The following is a 26,361-nucleotide window of genomic DNA, read 5'->3' on the forward strand; positions in this document are numbered from 1 at the left end:
CTACCAGCCAAGCGTTCAAATATATAAGCCTATGGGGGCCATTCCCTTTTTACTTTCCTGTTTATATGTCTTTTATCTGCTTCTCTTGTCTTATTGCTGTAGCTGAGATTTCTAGCACTATATGGAATAAGAGGAAAATAGATACCCTTGCCTTATTCCTGATTTCAATGGGATTGTTTTGTTTTTCCCCATTAAATACAATGATTGTTCTAAGTTTGTCATAATCTTTATTATGTTTAGAATATTCCTTGTATTTTGAGTTTCTTTAGGACTTTATTATGTAGGGGTGTTGAATTTTCTTAGAAAACCCTTTCTTCATCTGCTGAGATGACCATGTGCTTTCTGCCCTTGAGTCCATTTACATTTATTTATTTGTATTTGTTAAACCATCCCCACACCCTTTGTCAAAGTCTACTTGGTCATGAAAAGTAACATTTTGATGTATTCTTGAATTAAGATTGCAGGTATTTTGTTGAAATTTTTTGTATCTACATTCATCAGGATTATTGGTTTATGACTTTCATTTTTGTTATGTTTTTATTCATTTTGGGTTTTGTGATAATACTGTCTTCATAAATAGAGTTTGGTACTGTTCCTTCCTTTCCTGTTTTGTGGAATAGTTTGAAAAGCTTTGGTGTCAGTTCTTGGAAGGTCTGGTAGAATTCAGCAATGAATCCATCTGGGCCCTGGCTTTTTATAGTTGGGAAATTTTTTATTACTTGTTCAATCTCACTGCTTCTTATAGATCTGTTTAAATTATTTATCTCATCTTGGTTTAATTTTGGTATATCATATGCATCTAGAAGTTCATCCATTTCTTTTAGCTTTTCCAAATCAGTGTAATATATGTTTTTAAGATATGTCATAGTGAGTTTATGAATTTCTTCAGTAATTGTTATGATGGTTCTAATTTTATCCCTATTTCTAATTTATCTCTAATTGTTTTTTACTTTGGTTTCTTCTCTCTTTTGCTTAGTTTGGCTAAGGCTTTATCAGTTACAAGAATCAAATTTTTGCATTATAAAATCCTTATATTGTTTTTCTCACTTTTATTTTATTAATTCATTTCCTAGTTTTTTTCATACAACAATGTTAATTAATTTTGTTATTTGATAATGTCATATATGCACATATACTGTATGATTACACTCCTTACCCCCTCTTAACTATCTCTCATCTCTAGCAATTCGTATCAACCTAGTCCCTTTGCCAGGTACATGACTTTCAGTTTTGTTTTGTGGTCTGTTTAGTTCATTGATTAGAAGTGTCTGGTGGAACCTGGTGTAGTCATTGGTGGGCACAAAACTGAAGGCAATGATTTCCCCACTCCTTGTATCCATCAGTAGCAAATAATTAAACAGTGAGAGTAAGGTCCACAAATCCCTCTTCTGCCCACTCTTCTTACCTAGTGTAGGTATCCACAGCTGCTGTGAGTTTATGTTTGCAATGGCTATGTCTTGTCAGAAAATGACATTTTGAAACTCATTTTCTTATCTTCTGGCTCTTAGAATCTTTGCTTCCTAATGTTCCCTGATACTTAGAGAGGATAGTATAAATAAATGTCTTTTGATGGGCACTCACACATCACTTCTGCTCACCAACTTGTGCGGCCATGATTTTCTTTATTCATCATCATTCACTGGAAGAGGTTTCATTGACTAAGAACTAAAGTAGCTTTGGTTTCTGGGTAAATATAATAAATATTTAGGTGGCAGCCTAACAATATGTCAGTTTATCTAAGTGACTATATACAGGTCCCTGCTAGGGCACTGTGTTTTCTAAATCACATTGACAATACCAAACATGACTTTCCTCCTGTAGGGTGAGTATAAAATCAAGTTGAAGAACAGTTAGTTACCCCAATAATGGTAATGCCATTTTTTGCACTCTGTCTCATAGATCACAGGATTCACAATTGGGCAAGATCCAATTGTGCCCTTCTTCCCCTAAGAGCCTACCTAGTACCCTTCAGAAGGTTTTTCTTTCTTCATTTCTTCAGTTACCCACTCATCATTCAATACTTGAATGTTATTTAATCTGTACGTGCAGGAGTTGAAGGTTTCACTATGTGCTAGGATTTTCGCCTAGCAAATTCAAGTCCCAAGACTTGGTCCCCAGAACTGAAAAAAACAAAACAAACAAACAAAAACACAAACTCTCAAGGAATTAATCTCCTTGAATTTATAGATGTGCTGTGCTATATTTTTCTATTGCTTTTGATTCCTAATTTTATTCTATTATGATCAGATAGACTACAAATAATACTTCAGGTTTTCTATATTTGTTTAGATTTGCTTTATATCTTAATATATGAGCTACCTTATAGACAGTTTCATGGGCTAGTGAGAATGTATATTCTGCAATATTGGAGTAGAATGTTCTGTAGATGTCTGTTACATCTACTTAATCTATGATTTTATTTAATTTATATGTTTTTCTCTTCATTTTTTTATGATGACCTGTATATTGGTGAAAATAGGGTATTGAAGTCACCCATTATTATTGTGCTAAGATTAACCTGTGGCTTCACCTCTGGTAGTATTTGATTTATGATATTAAGTGTACACAGGTTCAGTGCATATATTTTTAAAATAGCAATGTCCTCTTGGGAGATTGCTCCCTTAATCAGTATGAGGATACCTTCTTACTAGCTTTTGCTTGGTTGTGAATGTCCTTAGGTTTTGCTTGCCTAGAAATGGCCTGATTTTTCTCTCAATTTCAAAGGATAGATTTACTTAGCAGTTATCTGTTTTCAAGATTTGAAATGTACTGTTTAATAACTTATTGGCTTCTAGGGTTCCTGATGAGAGATCTGATATTATTCTGATGAGCTTACCTTTGTAGGTAAGTTGCTGTTCTTCCCTTGTAGTCATTAATATTGATTCTTTGACATTTGACTGTAGAGGCTCATGGGACTATTCCACTCTTATCATGTGTATGGTGTGTTAAATGTTTGTTGCATTTGGATGACAGTAATTTTCTGTTATGATTTTATTAAATAAAATCTCTATATCTCAGCACTTTTCTCTATCTTCTAGATTTCTAAGTTTGGTCTCTTGATTGTATCCCAAAGTACTTAGATGTCATGGTTATACTCTTTAATTTTCTTCCTTTAAATGTAATATTCCCCCAGCCTTGTTCCCCCATCCCTGATTGTCTTTGTTCTGTTTGGTCAAGTCTTCTGGTAAAGCTTTCCACTGTGCTTCTCATTTAACTAATTGTGTTTTACATTTCCTTTTTTCAAACTTCTTGGGTAGGTTTTTATCCTGTAATGCTGGCATTTCCATCCATGTGTCTGATTACCTCATACGTTGGCTGGCCTTTCCTCTGTGTTGCTGGCTTTCCTTTCTGTACCCTGGATTGAATCCATGTGCTTTTGTGGTAACCTCTTCCTCAGTAAAGGAACAGCATGCTGATCAGTTTTACCAATAAACATGTAGAATCTTCATCCAGCATCTTACCTGGTCTAGCATCTTTTAACCTGATAGTTGAGGAATTAGTATCTTTGGAAGGAGTAATCTTTCTCTGTGTTTCCTGTATTCTGTGTTGTAGTTGGTACTTTTGTTGGCCTATCTCTTCTGATTTTATTGGGGGATCCTCTTACTGAGTGCTTTTGTCTTAGTCCTTATTCCCCCATACCACTCAGAGAGGAGAAAATGAATAGCTGTACATACAACACCAAACTATAAAGGACTGATGGAGAAATACACTTATAATCGACTAATGTCCCACTTTTTTATGACCACAAAAAAGTAAATGGTAAAAACTAATACAGAATGTGCTATGAAATTCAAAGTTATTTAGGATAAAAAGAGTAAGTGAATGAAATAAAGGAAAGGGGCAGGTAAAGTATAAAGAAGAATGGAGAATATTCTGAGAGAAAGAGAAAAGAGCAAGATATTAAGAAAAAGAATAAAACAAACAACAAGAAAGATTCCCCAATCAAATGAAAGTTCTAAAACAAATTAAATAAATGTAAGGAGGAATTAAAAATAGAAACCTGAATATTTTAAAAAATTAATTCAAAATACTGATAAAAGTGTAGTATAGTATAGTTTTAAAAATGAAAACAGAAAGGGAACAAAATATTTAAAGGAAAAGGGAAAAGGTTTCCTAGTAATGAAATGGGTGTTTAGAAAAGCATATAAATTAAATGGGAGGAATAAAAAATTATAAATCACTTAAAATATTAATACTTTTAAATACTGGGAAGTAAAACCACTATTGAAAGTGTGGTTAAAAGGGAAGAGGGCAAACACGGGGACAAAGGAAAAATGAAGACAGTAAACAGAAGTGTGGGAGTTGCTTGTTCCTGGCTCTAGAGACCAGAAGCTTCTGTGTTATGCACAGGAGGGTGGAGAGTATGGGGACCAGGTGTCTTCTAGGCTCTTGCCCTTTCTATGGCACATGCTGATGCTGAGCCAGAGAAGTGCCTGATGTCTGCTGGGCTGCCTGTAGTGCCTGTAGTAGCTTTCCCTGCCTTGTGCCCCTCCTAGCCTTACTTAGATGTACAGCTCTGAGCTGGGCAGTTTCCCTCTCCTCCCTGAGACTCCTGGGCCATATGCCTGAGGAAACTAATGTCTGAGCTTATGGTGACTCCCACATTAGGAGTCTGGGAAGTAACCACTCTGTACAGGTAAGGATGGCAGGTCTTCATACATCAAGGATCTCTTAAGTACTAATCAGCCAGAGTTCTGAGTTCCCAGCCTCTTAAGCAGATAGGTAGAGGCTGAGCCCCTGCTGAGCCCTGGCCACCAAGGGTGGATTATGCACTTGACTGCCTAAATCAAGTCTCCTGTTAACCCATTGTTTTTAGCTTGCCAGCACACAGGCCTCCTGTTTTGTTTTTTGTCTGTTGTTGTTTGTTTGTTTGTTTGTTTGTTTTTTTCATAGTTGCTTCCAGGGCTGTCTCTCAACCTTGGGGTTGTGTCAATCTACATTTGGGCTCTCACATTTGTAGCTTGTACCTATTTTCTGGTGCCTGGGATAGCTTATTTTTAACAATAGAGTCCCTCCAGACAGGCAGTACCTGGTCATTGTCCTTTCATTCAAACTGAGGGACACAGATAGAATTCCTTTCTTGTTACCCCATTCCTAGGGGGAATCACTGTCTTAGCACAACCCATAACTAAATATAAGGTTTATGAGGGTACAGGTTTGTCCTAAGGGTAGGACTGCCACCAGGCCACCAACTTCAGTTTTTCAGTGGAGTATTTAATATGTAGCATCATATCAATAGCAAACAAGGATGTTTCAGCTATTTCTTTTCCTATTTGTATTTCCTTGATCTCTATGTTAAACAGGAATGGAGGGAGTGAACATCCTGATCTTGTCCCTGACTTTAGAGAAAATGTTTAAGAGTTTTTCTTCATTTAGCATGAACACAATGTTGGCTGTGGGCTTGTTGTATATTGCCTTTATTATGTGGACATATATTCCCTGTATCCCTAGCTTCTCTTGGGACTTTAATCATTAAGAAATGTTGGATTTTGTCAAGGACATTTTCTGCTTTTCATGAGATGATCATGTGTCTTCTGCCCTTGAATCGGTCTATGTGGCAGATTGCATCTATTGATTGATACATGTTGAGCCATTTCTACATATCTGAGTTGAAGTCAATTTGATCATAGTAAATAATCTTGTTGGTGGGTTCATAAATTCAATTTGCAAGAGTCTTATTGAAAATTTTTACACCTGTGTTCATCAGAGATGTTGGCCTATAATTTCATTTTTCCTTTCTTTGTTTTTTGTTGTTGTTGTTATTGTTGTATCTTCATCCGGTTTGGTATCAGGATAATATTGGCTTCAAAAAGGAAACTGGAAACTGGTAGTGTTTCTTCCTTTTCTATTTTACAAAATAATTTGAGGAGGATTGGTATTAGTTCTATGAAGTTCTGGTAGAATTTTTTGCTGTATCCATCTGGCCCTGATTTTTTTTTTTTTTTCTGTTGGGAGATTTTTAATTATTGCTTCTATCTCATTGATTGTTATGAGTTTGTTTAAATTCTTTATTCTGGCTTCATTTAATTTGTATAGGTCATATATATCTAGAAATTCAGAGTCTATCCTCAAGACTCTGAGTTTTCCTACTCTAATGTTTCCTTTCCCATCTCCGGATTTCACTAATGTGGGTCACCACTCCCATTCTTTTGTTTACTTTTGTCAGTATTGTTAATCCTTTCAAAGAACCAACTCTTCATTTCTTCAATTCTTTGTCAATTTTTTCTATTTCATTAATTCCAGCCCTAAGTTTATTTCTTCTCATAAATTCATCTTTTAAATTATTTATTATGTACACAGTGTTCTACCTGCATTTATGCCTGCAGGCCAGAAGAAAGTACAAGATCTCATTATAGATGGTTGTAAGCCTCCATGTGGGTACTGGGAATTGAAGTCAGGACTTCTGAAAGAACTGTCAGTGCTCTTAACCTCTGAGCCATCTCTGCAGCTTCCTGGAGGTATTTAAGGTATTGTTTGTACTTGTTTCTCTTAGACCTCCAAGAGTATTATTAGGTTGTTAATATGATATCTTTCTCACTTTATATAGGCATTTAATGCTATAAACTTTCATTTTATAACTGCCTTTGTTGTGTCTCATAGATGTATGACTTGTTGTGTTTCCATATTCACTCAATTTTAGAATTTTTAAAAGTTTCCTTCTTGATTTCTTTCTTTCTTTCAATAGTAAGTTGTTTAGTCTCCAGGAGTTCTTGGACTTTCTGTAGTTTCTATTGCTGTTGTTATGCAAATTTTATTCCTTGCTTGTCAGAAAGAATGCATAATATGATTCCATTTTTCTTTGAGAATTGCTTTGTGTCCTACTTTGTGGCTGATTTTGGAGACCATTCCATGGACTTTTGAGAAGGAAGTGTATTCTCTAGTGTTCGGGAGGAATGTCCTATAAAAATCTGTTAGATCCATTTGATTTCTGATGTCATTTGATGTCATGATTTCTCTATTAATTTTGTCTGAATGACTTGTATATTGTTGGGAATTGGGTACTGCGATCACCTGACATCACTGTGTTGGGATCAATCTGTAATCTTAGAGATAATAGTGTTACTTTTATGAAATGTGTGCTCCTGCATTCGGTGCATAAATGTTTAGAATTGTAGTATCTTTTTGGTAGAATTTTCCTTTATTGGGTATGAAATGTCCTTCTGTCTCTCTTCTGACTAGTTTTCTGACTAGTTTGCCTTGAAGCTTATTTTGTCATATAGTAAAATAGCTCTACCTGCTATACCTTTCTCTATCTTCTTAGCCTTATATGGTATCTATTAATGGTGAAGTATGTTTCTTCAAAGTATCAAAAAGATGGATCCTGTTTTCTAACTGGTTTGTTAGTCTGTGACTTTCCATTGGGGGAGCTGAGACCATTAATATTGAGTTGTTATTAAACAGTATTTAATTCCTGATGTTTTGTTGTGGTGGTGTTTTCTTAGACATCTTCTGATTAACTGTTCTGAAATTATTTACTTATTCTTCATGCTCTTTTGGGTGTGTTGGTCTTTTCTTAAGAAAAAAGTATTCCTTTTGGTATCCTCTGTGGAGCTGACTTAATGGACATAAATTCCTTACATCTCTTTTTATCATAGAAAATTTGTCTTTCTCCATTGATTATAATTAACATATTTTTGAAGATTTATTCATTTTATGTATATGCATCCTCATCTACATTTATATCCACACACCAAAAGAGGATATCAGATCCCATAGTGCTACAGTTATACACAGGTGTAAGCTACCATATGGGTGTAAGGAATTGAAGCCAAGACCTCTGGAAGAACAGCCAGTACTCTTAACTACTGAACCATATGTCCAGCCCAATGATTGATATTTTTTCTGGGTATAGTTATCTAGGCTGGCATTTGTGGTCTTTCAGAACTTGTAGATCATTAGTCTAGGCTGCCTGGCATTCAAAGTATCCACTGAAAAGTAAGGTATTGTTGTGGTGACCTGCCTTACATGTGACTTGGTCTTTCTCTCTTAAAGATTTCAATATCCTTTCTTTTTTCTGTTCACTTAGTGTTTTAATTATTATGTGACATGGAAAATATCTGGCCTTGTCTGTTTGGTGTTCTGTATACCTCTGACACATTGATACAAGTTGCAAGATTTAAGAAACACTTTTTTTTTCATGATTTTGTTGAAAATATTTTCTGTGCTTTTGAACTGGGTTTCTTCTCTTTCATCTATATATTCACAGGTGTGTGTGTGTGTGTGTGTGTGTGTGTGTGTGTGTGTGTTTTGTTTTATAGAATCCCAGAATTTCTGCATGTCCCATTCCTAGTTCTGTTTGTTTAGATTTAACATTTTATTTAGCTGGGTGATCCAATTCACTAGCCCAGATAGTCTTTCTTTTACTTGATCCAATATATTGAGCCTTCCTCTGACTGGGCCTTTTGTTTGACTTTCTGAGTTTTTCATTGAGTTTTATTTCAGTTTGGCTTTTCTTGGAGAGGTTCTATCATTTTATTAAATTATGTTTTCATGTTTTAAATTGTTTTCATTATTTCATTCAACTGGTTGTTTTTTTTTTCTTTCTTCAGATATTTATTCTTATTCTCTCTGAGTTCTTTTAACTTCTTTATAATTACTATTTTGAAACGATTGTCTTTTGTATCAGCTAAGTTGTCTTTCTCAGGAAATATTACAATGGAAGTACTAATTTCTAGAGAAGACATGTTACGTCACTTTTATTTTTTTGCAATGGGACCTAGGCATCTCTATTTAGGTGACTGGTGGTTATTAGTATGGATATCTGGTCTTACCTTTGTCGAGAGTGTTGCCAGAAATTTCTTATCCTGATCACCTGCTCCCTGTACCAGTAGCTGCTTCCAAATTACCACACAGAGACTTAATATTATTTATAAGTTCTCAGCCAAATAGCTCAGTTTTATTACTAACTAGCTCTTAAATTTTAAGTTAACCTACATTCCTTGTCTATTCTCTGTCACATTGTAGTACCTTTTCTCAGTACAGCGTGCCCATCTTGCTCTCTCTGAGTCTGGCCCGTGTCTCCTCACTCTTCCTTTCTCCCCATCATCCTTAGTTTGGTCATCCTGCCTGGCTACCAGACAAACAACATTTTATTAAACCAATTTGAGTGACACATCTTTACAGTGTAAAAAAAGCATTATTCCACAGCAGAATGAGTTCAGGTGCAGGATGCTACATGGTCCTAGGATGATATGGTGTGTGGGTATGCTTTATTTTTCAAGTATACACACCCTATGTATACTCATCCCCACTAGGCCACCACATATGTTCCATCCTTAGATATAAACTCCACCCTTCAGAAGATCATATCCAAGAAGATAGAGATGAGCTCTAAATTGGTGAATAACAAGATTTTTCAGAGTAATGAGCTCCTGCTGAGAATGGAAACAAAGCAACGTATTTTAGAGTGGGTTGTCAGAGGCATCCTTCCTGAAGTTGCAATGTGTAGGCAAAGACAGGATTGACAAGCAACAGACAGCTGTGTGGGCAGAAGAAGGACAGCCATGCAGAGGGAGTAGCTGGTGCAAACGCCATTAGGTTGGGATGTGTTTATGTTCTATAGGAAGAGAGCAAACAGCGTGGCTAGAACTCATGGAAGAGGGAGAAGGGGGCTGGAAAAGGGCTGGATCTCAGAGAAGTTACAGTTCAGGTGTGGCCAGCACTGAAAGGAAAAAAAAAAAAAAAAAAAAAAAAAAAAAACCAGAGCGTCCCAGGCATGCTTTCAGCTGAGTTATTCTTGAGTGGAATTGTGAAAGTACCCACAAGCCAGGCCAGCTCCCAGCTAGGCTGGCAGCTAGAGTTAGGTTCTTGGAAAACTTGTAGCAGATGCCTGTGGTTGTCTTGGTTCCTAAAAATCAAATTCAAGCCTTGAACTTGCCACCTCCCTGCTCCAGGGAATAAGGTGCATTCTCTAACCCTGCAGCAGCCATTGTTCCCTCCAAAGATAAAGAGAAAAAGCAAGGAGGGGTCTTTAGGAACATGAAATGAGATAACACACATCATCATGTCACTGCAGCTGACACAAGTGCCAGCCAGAAACCAGGCATGGTTGGCACATATCTATAATCTTAGTACTTGGGAGGCAGAGACAGGAAATCATTGTCTTTGTTTCTTTTCTATTACAAACAGACATTGAAGGCAACTTCTAAAAGAAAAAAATTTAATGTGTGGGCTCACAGTCCCAGAGGGTTACAGTCCATGACCATCACGGCAGGGAGCATGGCAGCAGGCAGCCATGGAGCTAGGACAGTTGCTGAGAGTATCTGGTCACACGAATGAGGCAGAGAGAGCTAACTGGGAATGGCATGAGGTTTTGAAACCCCCAGTGACACATCTCCTCCAACAAGAACACACTTCCTAATCCTTCCCAAACAGTTCTACCACCTGAGGACCAAGCATTCAGAAGTATAAGAATACTGAGTGTTATGGGAGATTTGTAGCCTTGGGAAGATATATTGCTGTGATCGGTTTAATAAAGAGCTGAGAAGCTAATAACTTGTCAGGAGGTATAGGCAGGACTTCCGGGAAAAGACAGGAAGTAAGGGGAGACAAGCGAGGTGCAGAGAAGACACAGAGGAAGTCAGACATACAAAATGAAAGAGGTAAAACGACAAGTGGCAAAACATAGATTAATAGAAATGGGTCCATTTAAGTTATAGGAGCTAGCCAGAAACAAACCTAAGCTATAGGCAGAGCTTTCATAACTAATAAGTCTCCATGTCATTTCCATGTCATTATTCGGGAGCTGGCTGGCAGGACAGAAAAAGACTCATTACAGTGGGACAGTTCCCACTCACATCACACAACCATAGATTTCAGTCTGTCCTGGGCTACACAGTAAGATTCAAAAACTCAAAATGACAGAAGAGCAGGGTTAAAGAGATGACTCAGAGGTTAAGAGTACTTACTGCTATTCCAGAGGACCTGAGTTCAGTTCCCACTACCCATATCAGATAGTTCAGAGCTTCTTGTAAGTCCCACTCCTAGGGAGCCCTCTCCTAGCCTCCACAGGCACATGTACACGGGGGGGAGGGGGGAATGAGAGAGAGATATTCACATACACACATAATTAAAAATAAGATGAATATTATTTTTAAAAAGCCAGGTATGGTGTTGCACACCTTTAACTCCAGCACTAGGGATACAGAGGCAGGTAGATCTCTGTGTGTTCAAGGCCTACCTGATCTATAGAGTGAATTCCAGGATTGCCAGGACTACATAAAAAGACCCTGTCTCAGAAGAAAACAAAACATAGCAAAACAACAACAAAGTAAGGCTAAAGCACAATGAACTCCTCTTACTTTTGATGACAACTCTTTTGCCACTGCAAAAAAACTACATAGTAATGAATCAAGAACTCCATCCTCCTGGGTGAGCCCTACCTGATGCCCAGTGTTGAGGACCCCAGCTGGGTCCTCTCTGTCTCCAAAGGACTTGACTCTTACCTGATCTGGAAAAGCAGCCCAGTTTCTTCTATGGGAACTCATGAATGCCTTCCAGCTGTGGCCCAGGGGCTGTCTTCCTTTAACCTCTTGCCTTTGACTCAGCTCTCTAAGACTGATTTGCCCCAGAGTCAGGGCCCACTGAAGCAAGCCTTACCCCCCACCCCCACCCCCAATTCAGCTGTGGCCCCTTCCACCTTTCCCTCTCCATGTAGCCCCTTGGAACGTCAGTAGAAAGGCTATGCTGAGCTTAGATGAGGCATCAGCTGGGCCCACTTTGCCACAGGCCTAGCTGGCATCAGAGACAGATGTACAAGGCTCGAATGACCTTCTGTGCCAAGTCATTCCTGCCACTGAATGAAGCCAGACTACATGGTAAGGGGGACTTCAAGCAGCCCCAGCTCACATGTGCTGCCCCTCACAATCCCACCACCTGCTGCATATGCCCTGTCAACTGAGAGAGGCTGAGCTTCAGACATAGGAGACCAAGGATGCTGTGCCAGGACGCTGCAAGGGGAGCAGCAGAGTGGCAGGCTAGCTCTGGGAAATGTCACCATTTATTGCTTTTCCCAGTCACATCAACCCTCAGTAAGCAGACGTTCCAAGTGACAGAAAAGTTATTTTCCTGTTTCCCAGGGTCCTGGACCCAGTAATAACATCTTCCTGAAGGGCAATGGGTTTGTCTTTAACCTTGCCCTCTTTGGCAGGTGCGAATTCTGGAGGCCTCCAGCAGTAACCTGGGGGTGGTATGCTCCCTGTGTGTGGAGGGCTGCTTTCCCTTCTGGGAAAGTGACAGGCCCCCAGCTCGGGCTCAGCCAGTGCGGGTGTCTCTTCTCTCCACCAGCTCCTCTGGAAACCCACTAAGTTATCTTAATTACCATTCCTCCTCTCTCTCTGCCAAGAATTGGGGAGATTTATAATTGGATCAGTCAAATATTTACTGTGGTTTATTTCTTTGCCACTCCAGCTCTCGTAAAAGTTGCGTTTTCATGCCACTTTAGGGCATGACTGATGGCTCACAGGCGCAGCCCTCTCGGTTGCATGTCAGCTAGGGTTATTTCTTCAAGGTCAGAGAGAGAGAGAGAGAGAGAGAGAGAGAGAGAGAGAGAGAGAGAAGGAGGGAGAGGGAAAGACTGAGAGAGAAGGGGAAGAGAAAGAGAGAGGGAGGGAGGAAGGGGGAAAGAGTCTAAGAGAGATGGGCAGGAGGAGAAGAGAGAGGAGGAGGGAGGGTTGGACAGATAGATGGATGAAGGAAGAGAGAGAGCTTTGAGGAAGAGGGAGGTTGTCTATTTCAGGTTATTATATTGTTTCCCTTCTTCCCTGGTGTAAAAGAGACAGAGGCCACTTGTGTCTCTTCTGTTATGACTGAGTTATATATGCCTAATGCCCTTCAGGGAACTGTAGACCTGCTAGAATGTGTCATGCCATGACCTTTATAGCCAGCTAAGCAGAGCATAGTCCCTGAATGTCTCCATTTCCTGGATGGATTATCACAAGTTCCTGGAGCGGATGAATGAGCAGGTCCTAGTCCTGAACCTGAGTTATCAGTCCCCAGTGAAGATGGAGCTCTAGCCAGGCTTCTGGAAATGCTGTCCTTATAGCATCACCCGCCTGCCAGGTGCACTGTCAGATCACTGTCTGAAGCCACATCCTAAAGAGCAGAGGCACCCTGAACCAGCAGGCCTCCCTGCTCAGCAGCTCCTTGCTAGCTCCTGGTCTATGCCCTGGACTGCAGTCTCCACGCTTGGCTCCACAGAAACCTGGGTTTCTGTCCCTTACCCGAATCGGAGCAGCAATGAATGATGCTTGTACCTATGAGTAGAGAAGCCAGATGTTTGGCTAAAAGAGGACCAGGTGTGTCACCTGGGATGCTCCACAGGCAAACTGGGAGAGGCCCTCCACGGATAACAGAGGTGCAATTGCACCAATGGAGGATTCTCCACATTCTCTTGGTTAACCCATCCACTTCTGCCTGAGAAATGAGAACAAGGCTGGAATCTGCTGCCATCTTGGGGAGTGCACAGGAAAGGAAAGAGAAATGGAGCAGAGAAATCCACAAAGCCTTCAGCAGGGACAGGGTCACCATTTCAGAGGCGTGTTGTCACCAGCAGTTATAGACAGATAGTTCCTAGAGCAATTCCAGGATCTTTCTACAGGTGCTAATTGTCATATCCAAGCCACAGCTATCTTGGGCACTGCTGTCTTAGGTTATATACCATGGCCTGGCACACTCAGAGAAAGAGAGAGGGTGTGTGTGAGAGAGATTCACAGGGCACCTAATGACAGCATCAGAAGGATTTTGCAACTTGTGCTCCATTATCCTATAAATGATCATGTGCCCAGCTAACAGTAAAGGGACTACAGAACCACAGTGATCTCTGCCACAGAAGCCACCAAGTTATGGTGTCAAAGAAGGAAGGGGAATGAGGCAAAATATGGGAGAAAGCCTGCACACATTGCTTACCATGCTAGGGAACTGGGAGGCACAGTCCTGAGCATCTCTCGAATCTTGATGATGTTCACGAATTTTCAGATGCCCCGCCCACAGAATCCAATCACATGCATGTCCTGACTGGTCATGCCAGGCTGGCTATAGCTCTTCTCTCCTCTCTCATTTAAGACAGCACTGTAGAAGACAGAAGAAAAATAATCCTCAAAGACAAAACTTTTACTTCGTTCCAACTTTGTTTCCCTCGGTATCATACATTTACAACTTTGCCATTTTCGTCATTGGATATTTAACAAGCATTTCTAGAACAGTTTGTGCTCCAGGCAGCTTTGGTAGGGGAGTGACTTCTAATAAAGAAATTGCATCCGCACAGTTTGCAGGCATAGCACTCGCAGTTCCAGGCACCGCACATACGTCAGTTCAGCTATTTCTTAGAGCTGCATTTTGCTATGGAAACTATTGTCGTGCCTATTGCAAGGACAAGAAGTCAGAGGAACAGGCCTTTGATCGCTTACACAAAAGGCCAGCTAGCAAGTGGAGAGCAGAGCTCAGAGCCTGACCCAGGCAAGCCAACCCTGGAGTTGTCACTCCGAACACTCCAGCAGCCACTGAGTGCCTGTGCCTGCAGCTTACATCCTTCTGCGTCAACCAATGATGGGCACAAGAACAATTGTGTCATTTAGGGAATTAGATAAGAGCTTAGGAAATGATGAAGTACATACAGGGATACAGAAGTGAGATGTGTGGGCCACCGTATCTCATCTCACCCTCCCATTCACGCTTTGTTTGAGAACCCACGGCTGGCAGATTTCCTAAATGAAAACTGCCCTCTAACCCTCCACAGGAGGACTCCAAGGAGCCAGCCAAAATAAATGCCCTTCCTCTACTCTGAAAAATGCCTTCTTCCCTAGTCATTTGATTGGCTGGACAGCAAGACCTGCCACTAGTCCTGAGCCATTTCCGTGTCCCTCAGCTGGCCAGCCGGTTTCTGCACCAGATGACTAATGCCCAAATTAGTCATGAGCAATGGCTCCACACAAGTAATCACCTTCCCCAAACTTTTCCTCATGAGGGTGATAACTCGGACCCCAAATGAAGTCTATTCCTCTCACCTCGCCACCAAGGAAGTTACAGCCATTGCTCTAACTGACAGCAGTCTGTAGACACCAGTGTTCATGGTCGGACATTTACGAGGTTGCTAGGGAACAAATGCTTTGGTTACAAAGGTCTCTGGAAGCACTGTCTGTTTGTCACATTCCTCCAAATCATTTATTTCAGCCCATAAGGACAATGGTGACCAGTGGAGTATGGGGTAGAAGGAAGCTCCACACAAACACTTATTTACTGAGATGTAGGTCATTGCTTCTTCCCAGAAATAGCCATTTCACCCCACATGTGAACAACTAGAGTCACGTGCTACTTCCCTGGGGTCCTTCCGATCTTCAAGAAGGTGGCCCTCAGTCACAAGTACTTTTTAATTTCTTACCTCCCCAGCACTGCCATAAGCATTAGCTTATGTCATCTCTGTAACTGTATTCCTGAACTGCAGGTGCCACCACCCCTGAGAATAAAAACAGACTCAAACAATAGCAAGTGTGGAGTCAGAATTCAAACCTGGGTTTGTCTAACGGCAGAGCCATTATGCTTACGATTACTAGATCTTGTGTCTGCAGTGTTAGTGTTTCTGATGGAAAATGGGCAATGCTGATAAGGGAGCTATCAAGTTAGGCAATTCCTGGAGCTTCCAGCTACGAAGTTGGCTGGGGGTGGGAGGGTCAGGGGGAGACATGTTATGGTTGATGTCTGCGAAGTATGGAACTCGTTTTCGTGGAGGAGAAGCAGAGAGTGCTTGATCCTGCAGAGGTGTTTTTAATCTGCCGCAGCTCCGCACTTAAAGTCTTCTCTGGGAGTCAGAGTGCAAGGAACTGTTCTGTGCAGTGACTTTGAGTTTGTGAGAATCATCCATTTCTACTGGGGGTTTATCGATTTTCTTGTCAACAGGAAGAAACATTGGAGTCCTCTTTGCCTTCCCCGGCATCTTCCCTGTCCAGCCCATGGGCAACTCGCGCCTTCTCTCCCTTAGAACGTCCCTCGAGTGCCTACTCCTCACTTACTGTCCTCATCAAACTCTTTTCACCTCACACATGACTCTCTGTAATCTCCACTTCCTAAACCAGTTTTCCTACTTCCTTCCACTCCCTGTAGGATAGCTCATATTCCACCTCCAAAACCTAATTTCTCAGAATGTCCTTTTATCACATCAGTCACTGCTCCAGAGTTTTCAGTGGCTCCCACTCACCTGCCGTAAGATTTCACCTGGTACTTAGAACGTGCCTGTCTTGGGTAACACTAGATCCTTCCATTCCCTCATCCTTGGAAACCTGAGCTGTCAGCTTTGTGTTGCACTCATCTCTAGCAACTTATACCCTGCTTCCACTGAAATGGAGTTCAAATTGTTAATTTTGGTTAATTTAAGGGCAGGATTAGGGCACTGTCAAGGAAGGAGCATTATAGCTGAACGGAATTTTATCCTGATTTTTGCTTTGCCACTTAGGAGGCAAGTGACTTTATACAAAATACTTGGATTTTCTGAATCTTTTAATCTCCTGTATCTGTAAAATATGGACAAGGCCTAGAGTATAACTCTGCCTGTAAAGTACTTGTCTAGCGTGGGAAAGGCCCTGGAAAACACTCGCTCACATACACAGACACAGACCCAGACACACAGAGAGAGAGACGGAGAGTGAAGGAAGTGTGTGTGTGTGTGTGTGTGTGTGTGTGTGTGTGTGTGTGTGTGTGTGTGTGTAAAGGAGGAATCCTTGAAGTTAAAGTATTTTTTATTACATAACTACTGATAAAAGCTTGTGAGCAATAGAAATATGATTAATAATAATATGGAATAGAAATATAGCTCGGGGCTGGAGAGGTGATGGCTCAGAGGTTAAGAGCACTGGCTGCTCTTCTAGAGGTCCTGAGTTCAATCCCCAGCAACCACATGGTGGCTCACAACCATCTATAATGCAATCTGGTGCCCTCTTCTGGCATGAAGGCAGTGCGGGTAGAACACTGTACAAATAATAAATAAATAAATAAAATTTTAAAAAAGAAATATAGCTCAGTGCAAGAACACTGGTCCAGCATACATGTGACCTTAGGTTTAGTTCCCAGCATTACAAACTATAAATAAAACTTAAGTCTGGAGCATTGGCAGGTACCTATGAATCTAGCTACTTGAGAGGCTGAGGTAAAAGGATCACAAGTTCAAAGACAACCTAAGAAAGTTATCCAGATTCCATCTCAAAATAAAAATAGAGCAAGAATGGAATTATAGTAGACAGAGCACTTGCCTGGCATCTTCAAGGCCCTGGGTCCAAATCCCAGTACCACAAAAATGAGTTAACACTAATCATTATAGGCATAATGAATTGTAGCTGATACTGTCATCACAACTTATGTGACTTAAGTTACTTTAGGAAAGCACAGGTAAAAAGCACTTCTCCTTTGGCTGGCAGGCAGGAGGTCAGTGCTGGCTAAGGGTTCAGGCTTAAACTTGGCTTTACACATTGCCTTCTCTCTGCTCCCCAGTATGACTTCATGGAACGCCTGGATGGAAAAGAGAAGTGGAGTGTGGTCGAGTCACCCAGGGAACGCCGCAGCATCCAGACTCTAGTGCAGAATGAGGCCGTGTTTGTGCAGTACTTGGATGTGGGCCTTTGGCACCTAGCCTTTTACAATGACGGCAAGGACAAGGAGATGGTTTCCTTCAATACGGTCGTCCTAGGTACGTTTGGGGTCCCTGAAGGGAAGCTCTGTAAAGGGTGGGATAGAAATGATGGGGACTCTCTGTGGAAGATTCAGCAACCCTGACAGTGTCTACTCCTTGTGGGGCCCAACTGCATAGTCTCTGCACTTGGCTCTGAGTGCACAGGAATTCCATGCATACCAGCAAGAGTCACCGCTGGGCCTGAGGATGTTCACATGTGTCTGAATCAGACAGCTGGGGACAACTACTGTGCGTCCAACCTGAGTATATTAGTTGCTTTTCTATTGCTGTGACAAAACACCATGACGAAGGCAGCTTATAGAAAGAAGGGTTTATTTGGGGCTTATGGTTCCAGAGGGATAAGAGTCCATCGCCATCACAGCAGGGAGTGTGGCAGCAGGCAAGCATGGCAACTGACAGCTAAGAGCTGAGGGCTTGCATCCCCAGTAGCAAACAGGAACCAAAGTGAACTCCAAATGGCACAAGTGTTTGGAAGCCTCAAAGCCCATCCCCAGTGACATACTTCCTCAGCAACATCATACCTCCTAAGCCTCCCCGTATAACCACCAACTAGGAACCAAGTAGTCAGATGCCCGGACTATGGGGGACACTTCGTTCAAATCACCACATTGAACACATATCTGGGCTTGTAAATGACTCCCTTTCCTACTCTTAAAACAGAGGCAATGTCAGTATCACCTCCCAGGCTCCTATTAGGAATAAAGAAAGCCTTTTTTTTTTTTTTTTTTTTTTTTTTTATTTCTAAGTGTGTAGCAGAGCCAAGAAACACTGGCCATTCATATCAGCTCTAACATCTTAAAAATTGAGCATACATCAAAATAAAACAAGGATTTTTTTTCTTTTAACTTAAAAATACATCAGGGAAAAAGATACAGATGTTTTTTAAAGTCATATTTATTCCCAAATAAGTAGACCTCAAAATGCTTTAATTCAATGCCTGTCACTTTGGATGTGTTTTAGGCCTGCTTTTTATTAGGTATAAAGACAAAGGCTAAGGTTTAATCCCAAATTGCTTCTGCTGCCTGCATATTAACCACCACCCAAGGATGGTCACTTGTAAAGAATCTCGTTTTTTAGAAGGCTCTTGGACATTTTAACATTGAAAAGACCTACAGTGACCATCACTGAGGTTATGAGTTTTCATTTTCCAATGATGCCTATCCACACAGAGGCTGAGTGAGTCGGCAGGTGGCTGTGCAGTTCCACTGAGGAATGAACTGAGCTATGTAGAGCTAGCTGAGGCATCAGGGTCCCAAGATTCAGGAATGGCCTTCCCTTCTGAGCCTTGACCATCATCTTTGCACAGCATCATGTCACCCCAGCCACTGTTAACTGTGGATGCAAGATTCACTAGAGGGGTCTGGAGTTTGAACTCATGAAGAAAGGATCTCAGATAGCAGGACTAAGTCCCAGATTTTCTTTCCCACATTGTAACTGGGTGAATTGCCCAGGCTTCAGCCTCCTGTCTAAGAAGATGATATGATCCTGTCCCAAAGGCTAATGTGAAGAGCACCATAATGAACTGCGTCTGGCCTGCAGCCTGCAGTCATAAATGGGAGCCTGTGACTTTAGGAAAGCACCTTGAAACATTGTTTATCTACTTACTACATTGTAGAACTTCTCTTTGGGCCCCACATGACTCTCTCAAGGAATTTCCTATTCTTGAAAGATCTATGTCATCCAACCTGAATTCAGGAACTACACTTTAGAACTGTATAAAATCAGAAAGTTTGGGTAGTGACCACAGGTCTAAGTTTGATCCTTATTCTTTTGCTAAGGAAAAATGGGCCCTCCCAAGGCTAGCCAAATGTTCAGGAGTAGGAGTTGGCACACTGTAGACCAGGGGCCGAATCTGGCCCACTGCCTGTTTTTATAAATAAAGTTTTATTGGCACACATCCACATTCATCTGTTTGCATGTTGTGTGTGGCAGCTTTCCCACTGTTACAGCAGAGCTGAGTATTGCAACAGGGACCATATGGCCCACAGAGCCTAAATAGTTACTATCTGTCCCTTCACAGGGAAAGTTTGCCAACCTATGCTCCAAAGCCATGTCATAACTTAGTCTACTGGAAGTCTTAGAGGAAGCTCCCAACAGATGGGAAATCTCTAGGGCGATGTTAGGTCCCAACAGGGGAAAGAAGTAGAACAGCAGAGACTAACTTACAAAAGAAAGGAACAAGAAAACATATCTGGGACTAGCACAGGAAGAACATGATGAGAAATGACTTCCTTTTTACCTCCTGGAATTTAAAGTCTGAAAGTATGTGAGAGAGGCAGCAGTAGACAGCAGCAATGGTTGGGAGGCATGGAGAGATGGTCACCACGGCAGTAACACAGAGAGCCAGACCACCTGTTCACCCCTGTCATGTGTCGTTGGTGTCCTTCAGCTCACCCAGCCTACAGAATAACCATAGTGGTGGAAGTTGAGAATGTCAAGGCTAAAGATGTAGAAGGACCCTCCCAAGGTCACAAAACCAATGACGTCAGAACACAGACTTCCCACAGCTGTGCTCTAGTCATGGATTTCTTTAGGTGATAACCTAATGCATCTCCTTCCCCTGAACCACCAGCTTTCTGGGGAACCTGGTTACCTTGTAATGGCATCTTTCCCAGATTTCCTCATCCTGTATAGACACAGAAAGATAGCGTGAAGATTACCCCCACCCCCAGCCATTACCCTCCCTGCCTGTCAAAGCTGGAAATAGCAATTCTCCCCAGAGGATTCCTCTCATCTATGCCGCAGCTCAGAGAGAGAGAGAGAGAGTCAAAAATAATCAGCCTAATAGTTGGGCAGACATCTTGATAGAGCAATGATAGCAATTGGCCTGAAATGTGGGGGAAAGAACAGTGTTTGATTCGGTCCGGAAGTTCTTTCCCACACACCTATCATCAGAACATTCCCCATCGAGAGCAGCCAGGAGCATGAAAACCCCCATGATGGGAAACAGAAGGAAAGTGTTAGACGGGTGTCAGGAGATCCCACTAAACATACCCATGACTCAGGACTCTGCCGTCTCCTCCAGAGAAGCAGCTTGCCTTGCAGAAAAGCACATTGTCCTGGAACACACACGGGCGTCTTCTAGAAGCACAGTGTGAGCTTCCACTGCATATAACCCTAACTCCTGGAACCTGGAAGGGCTCAGTGGTATAGTACTCACTTGGCATGTGCAGGACCCTGGTTCCAGATCTCTGCACTGCCACAAACAACCTTAATTTAAAAAATCTTTGAATTCCTAAGCATGCCTTCATCACCACTGTTTCTTCCGCACACAAAAAAACTTAAATTATGTTGATCCAAGTTAATAACCTTGTAACTGGGAAAGGGGCTGAAAAAGGCAGTACTTTTATAATTTACTATTTCTGTGTACCCCCCCCAAAAAACACTATAAAAATGCTTCAAACATAAAACCACAGGAAAAGTAAGTGTCCATGGGCCTCCACTTCAGGTTTTGTTCACTCTAGATTCTCTGCCCTCTTAAGCATGTACACATGCACACATCAGCACACTTTTGGGACATCTCACCAAGTATCTACTATATACCAGGCACTGGGGAGCTCGGGGATTAATGGCAGTGAGAGAAGTGACAGGGACAGAGGAGACCAAAAGTCAACACTGGAGAAAGGGAAGGAACAAGTCACCCGGATACCAAATGACAGATATCTAAGGCTGAAGCACAAGGGTAAATGTTCCCAGCTGGGGCCTTGCAGACAAGTGCAGAGCATGCAGACACCTCTGTCCCCTTGTACAGAAGCACGGTGACAAGGAGCTTCCCAGACTCTTGCTGCATTCGGCCTGAAGACATAAAGTTGGGAACACGGGCCCCAGAGCGATCCAGTTCTTCCCAAATGCTCAGCCAGACATGATCAGTGAGAAGAGGGCACAATTCCACTGTAGGAGCAACCTCCAAAATCACAAGCCATGAGATACCCTTCCTCAGCTTAGAATGCCACGTGTGCCACCTACCCGGAATCCTTACCCGCCAGTTCTCTCCAGCTAGTTACAGTTCATCCTTCCTTGGTACCAGGTGAAAGAGGGAAGCCTACCCAACCCACCCCCTCTAAGGGACTTCCTGTGTTACCCCCTGAGTATCCAACTCTCTGCAAAGAACTTAATGTGTTTTTTTACTTGTTTGTTTGACTGGGTGCAGGGTTTGTTGTACTCTCTGTGATGGTGTAAAACATTGAGGGTAGAAACCATACTATTCCATAAGCTACTTCAGTTCCTTGCATACAATAGGTGCTCAGTTAACTCATTGCACCCTATGTTGAGACTGTGACAAGGCTGAGGTCTTACCCTAAGTACAAGCTAACAGGTTTAGCCTGTCACTGTTTCCCGGGTGTCATCAGAAGGCGTTAGGCTACAGGATGAGTTGGGGAGATGTCTCAGCCAGTAAAGCACTTGCTGTGCAAGCATGAGAATATGAGTTCAATCCCTAACATCCCTGTAACACTCCCATTATGACAGTGTGCACCTATAGTCTCAGTGCTGAGGATGGGGAGTCAGGAGGATCCCTGAGGGTTGCTGGCTAGTCAGCCTAGCAAGATCAGCAAACTCACAATTCAGTGAGAGAAAAATGTAAGGTGGAAAGCAATAGAAAAAGACATCCAACACCGACATCCAGCTGCCACATGCACATACAAGCTCAGGATGCACCACGCACATGCACATAGGACTCCGGAGACACATGCACATACAAGCTCAGGATGCACCACGCACATGCACATAGGACTCCGGAGACACAGGCAATGAATTTCTATAGGCAGAGCAATGCAAATTCCTAGCCCCGGTGTCCACAGGGCCTCAGGGAGTGGGCCTGGTGATCCTACAAGTACAGGGTTGGTTCACAGGAGAGAAGCCCTGAGCTTACTGAGGCTGGGTCTCAGCATGGGTAGTAAACACACTTGTCTTTCAATGCAGAGAAAGATAGTCTCTATTAAACCCAGTATTTCTGCCCTTTGCTCTGCAGAAATATTTCTTTTGTCTGCCTAGGCCATGAAAAGATAGTCCAGAGTACCCCCACTGTATAGGCTTCTTTCCCAAGACATGTAGAAACAGGAGCAAACCCAGGCACAACAGTCCTCCAACCCTGCATGAGATTCCTAACTTTTGTATCAATAGAAGCACCCAATGCCCTCTGAATAAATGATGTGCTCATGAAACACACAGGTACTTTGCATGCTTCTCAGCCCCTTAAAGAGTTCACCCAAAGGAGCTGTGTAGCTGGGCTGCAAACTGGTAGACATCAAGAAGACTAGCTTGGTGGACTTTATAGTCTTTTATGTATCTTTGGGGAAGAAGAAGAAAAAGAAAGCAAACCCACTCATTGAGTTTCCTCTGAGTGCCAGAAACCAAGAACAGCTTGATTCCAGAGGATCAGAAGCGAAGTGCTGGAGAAAGATGGCTGGAATGCACCATTTGAGTGCTCGGTGCAGGGAAGGAGAGTGTGAAGAATGAGGTTTCAGGACACTCCCTGACACCTCTCACGTGACTCCTTCATGGTTCCCGATCACCCATTCACCCTCCTTTCTCCAGTTTGAGTCGAGTCATATATTGGGCCTTCTGGCTTTTATTTTCTTTTTTCTTTTCTTTTTTTTTTTTTTTTTTCTTTTCTTTCTTTCTTTCTTTCTTCTTCTTTTTTTTTTTTTTTTTTAATCATCTTAGGCATTTGGAATCTGAAAGCTAAAGCATGTCTTGTTTTAATTTAAAAACCAAAAGGATCATTTTGAAAGAACAGGCCCATTTCTGTGCCCATCTGAATCAATGTGAAAAAGTTCCAAAATAATCCCCTGAAAGGTGTAATGAGAGAATAGAGAGAAGGCAAACCAGGAATAAGATTCTTGTGCAAGCAGACTAAATGATGCTCACAGGAAATAAGGGCCGCAAAAATTAAGACTGTTGTTGGGGGGGCTAGAGAGAAGGTCCAGAGGTCAAGAGCACTGGCTGTTCTTCTAGAGGACCCAGGTTCAATTCCCAGCACCCACAGACATCTGTAACTCCAGTCTCAGGGAGTCTGATGCCTTCTTCTGGATGCCGAGGACACTGCACACACATGGTACACAGACATGCATGCAGGCAAAACACCCATACGCATAAAAAGTTTAAAGAAAAAAGACTGTATAGAACCTAATACCTGCTTCTTACAGAACCCTGAAATATGCATAGGTAAATATAAGACAGGTATAGCCACACATGGCTTGAGATAGGGATACTCTCATAACCTGCCTCACTTTACCCCAGCATATGCATCATGAGGCAATCATACAACCTGAGAAGACTGAGAGGGCACTGGCCCACACTGCCACATATGTTGTCTAGCACCAACCAAACATTTCATGTATCTCTTAACTGTGTGTGCCTTTTCCTTAAACTATAATCCCTAAAGGCAGAGAAGAGTTTTGTATTACAAGCCTGAGATTAGGAACACCTGCCTGGCCCTCTATACCCGAGGCTAGAACCTTAGATCCCACACGTCAAGCCATGGTTTGAATTGGTGGAGTGACTTCAGGATGAAGGTATGGCAGACAGGGAGGACATAGTGCCTAAAAACCTTGCCACTATCCAGACGTGGAAACTTCCATAGTGTTTAAAATCAAATAGACGGTTTCTTCTAAAACCAAGTAAACAAAAAGGAACAAAAGGGGGCTGGAAAGATGGCTCAGCAGCTAAGAGCACTTGTTGCTTGCAGAAGACCAAGTCCGTTGCCTGGCACCCACATGGTGGATCACAACTGCATATAACTCCAATTCCAGAGAATCTCCCACCCTCTCCTGGCCTTCATGGGTACCTCGTGTGTACAGAGCACTGACATACAAGCAGGCCAGACACTTGTACACATAAAATATAAAAAATCTTAATATAAAAAGAATAAACACTGCCTATTGCTGCAGTCCAGTATGGGTTAGCACCGGCAGAATGCCAGCTTTGCTCATGCCTGCCCTCGACCCCACCTTCCCAGTTCTCTTTCTTCACTCACTCTTGGTCTTCACCACCCCTTTTGGGTCGTTACAAATGGCAGGTGACTGATTCCTAAACAACTGCACCAGAGTAGAGGAGACGAAGGTCATTGCTCAATCTCTCTCTTTCAGATTCAGTGCAGGACTGCCCACGTAACTGCCACGGGAATGGCGAATGCGTGTCCGGACTGTGTCACTGCTTCCCAGGATTCCTAGGTGCAGACTGTGCTAAAGGTACGTGTCACCACTTCCCTGCAGAGGGGTGGGAGAAGGAGCCCCCTGGTCATCTTCCCATTAAGGCTTCTGTACACCAGGACTCTGTAAACCCACGCATGCTCAAAGCTCCCCCATTGGCAAGGAGGTGGGTTTTGATAAATGACCCGCAGCCAGTGTGCCTATAGGAGTAAGGCAGCCAGTCTTGGCACTGAGGTGTGCTGAGAAGAAAGATGTGCTAAAAATGAGATGGTCGGATTTCCTGTAAAAGCAGAAGTGAATTACCATCACTCCTTTCTTATAATCATTAGCGCCTATGTAATGGGAGATTAAGCATCTCAGGGTTAGTGAATTTCATTCATTCTGGCCAGCTACACTCCTAATCTAGGAAGTGCTATTTATCTTTGTGGAATTGGTTTTAAATTGTATTATTAATTTATCTAGACTGCTTTGCAAAGAATGGCTGGGGCCTTGGGATTCTTGGGGGAAAGGTGATTTAGGAAAGAAAATGACTCCAAAGAACAAGGAATTTGGAGGCCGCACACCCGGCTTGTAAGAGACCTCCAGTGTGACCTTGAATTGGCGCTCAGAGTTAAGTGTAGTTGGGGGGCCGCAAATACACACACAGATGTCCAGAAGGACACAAATACATTCACAAAGTGTAGCATCATCCTTTTCTGTTTCATTTGCCTAAAGTACACAGTACCGCCTGTAACACAGAGTGACTGCCCACCCACAAATAGGGAATTGTCGGACAATAAGACCTCACTCAGCTTGGGTTTGCCCCTGTCAGCTGTGCCCTTGCACGTCTCTGTCTCTTTGTGACCTCGTGAAAGTCAGTCAGCATTTCTGACCTTTGGTTCCCTTATCGGGAAAAGGGAACGTGACAACAGAAGTTCAGTGTGAGTAGTGTAGACGCAGAAAGCATAGTTCTAGTAAGCGCACAGTAGTACTGAAATAGTACTGAGTTGCACTAGAACACACTATAAGGCACCAAAGGGTTTGGCTTTGTTGCTTATTTACATTTTTAATTTATTCCTATAATTAAGGCATCTTTTCATCACCTTTATGTACATTTCATTATAAGATTTCTGCCTTGACATTAAAAGTCAGTAAAGCTGCTACCTCCTACATAATGCCAAGCCCTCATTCAACCCTCAAAGCTCTTTCTCTGGAAAATAATATCTAGATACTCTCCACAGCTTAAAGATTTGCAATCTGTACCCTGATGGTACTCAGTGTTAAGTGAGGGAGGCTTCTATGTCCCTGAAGCCCTGGCACTGGTGGCCGTGTGTGTGACATCCATTCCTAAGACATCACATCTGCCCCACAACACACAGCTTTGGTCTACTTCCCAGATGTGGAAAGATAAGAAACATGAAGCCTGTGAACAATTTCCTTGGCTGTGTTTCAGCAGAGCAGAGTCATGTCCCAAAACACAGAGACACGTCCACAAGGAAAATGACAGGCTACCAGCTTCTTCCAGTGTTAGCTCCAAGGGATCCAGTGGGTGGAGGT

The 26,361-nt window shown here is 42.3% G+C and overlaps 1 protein-coding gene across 13 annotated transcripts in view; it reads left to right on the plus strand.

The window, feature by feature from the left end:
• Tenm2 (teneurin transmembrane protein 2) overlaps positions 1-26,361 on the plus strand; it is a 922,050-nt gene that overhangs the window by 747,287 nt on the left and 148,402 nt on the right. For all 13 annotated transcript variants that reach the window (XM_051180940.1, XM_051180941.1, XM_051180943.1 and 10 more), the window contains 2 exons: positions 17,476-17,671; positions 24,763-24,864. In XM_051180940.1, coding sequence (XP_051036897.1) covers positions 17,476-17,671; positions 24,763-24,864 — 298 coding nt within the window. The remainder of the gene's footprint in view (positions 1-17,475; positions 17,672-24,762; positions 24,865-26,361) is intronic.

Source organism: Phodopus roborovskii, unplaced genomic scaffold (genome assembly GCF_943737965.1).
Source record: "Phodopus roborovskii unplaced genomic scaffold, PHOROB, whole genome shotgun sequence".
NCBI lineage: Eukaryota > Metazoa > Chordata > Mammalia > Rodentia > Cricetidae > Phodopus > Phodopus roborovskii.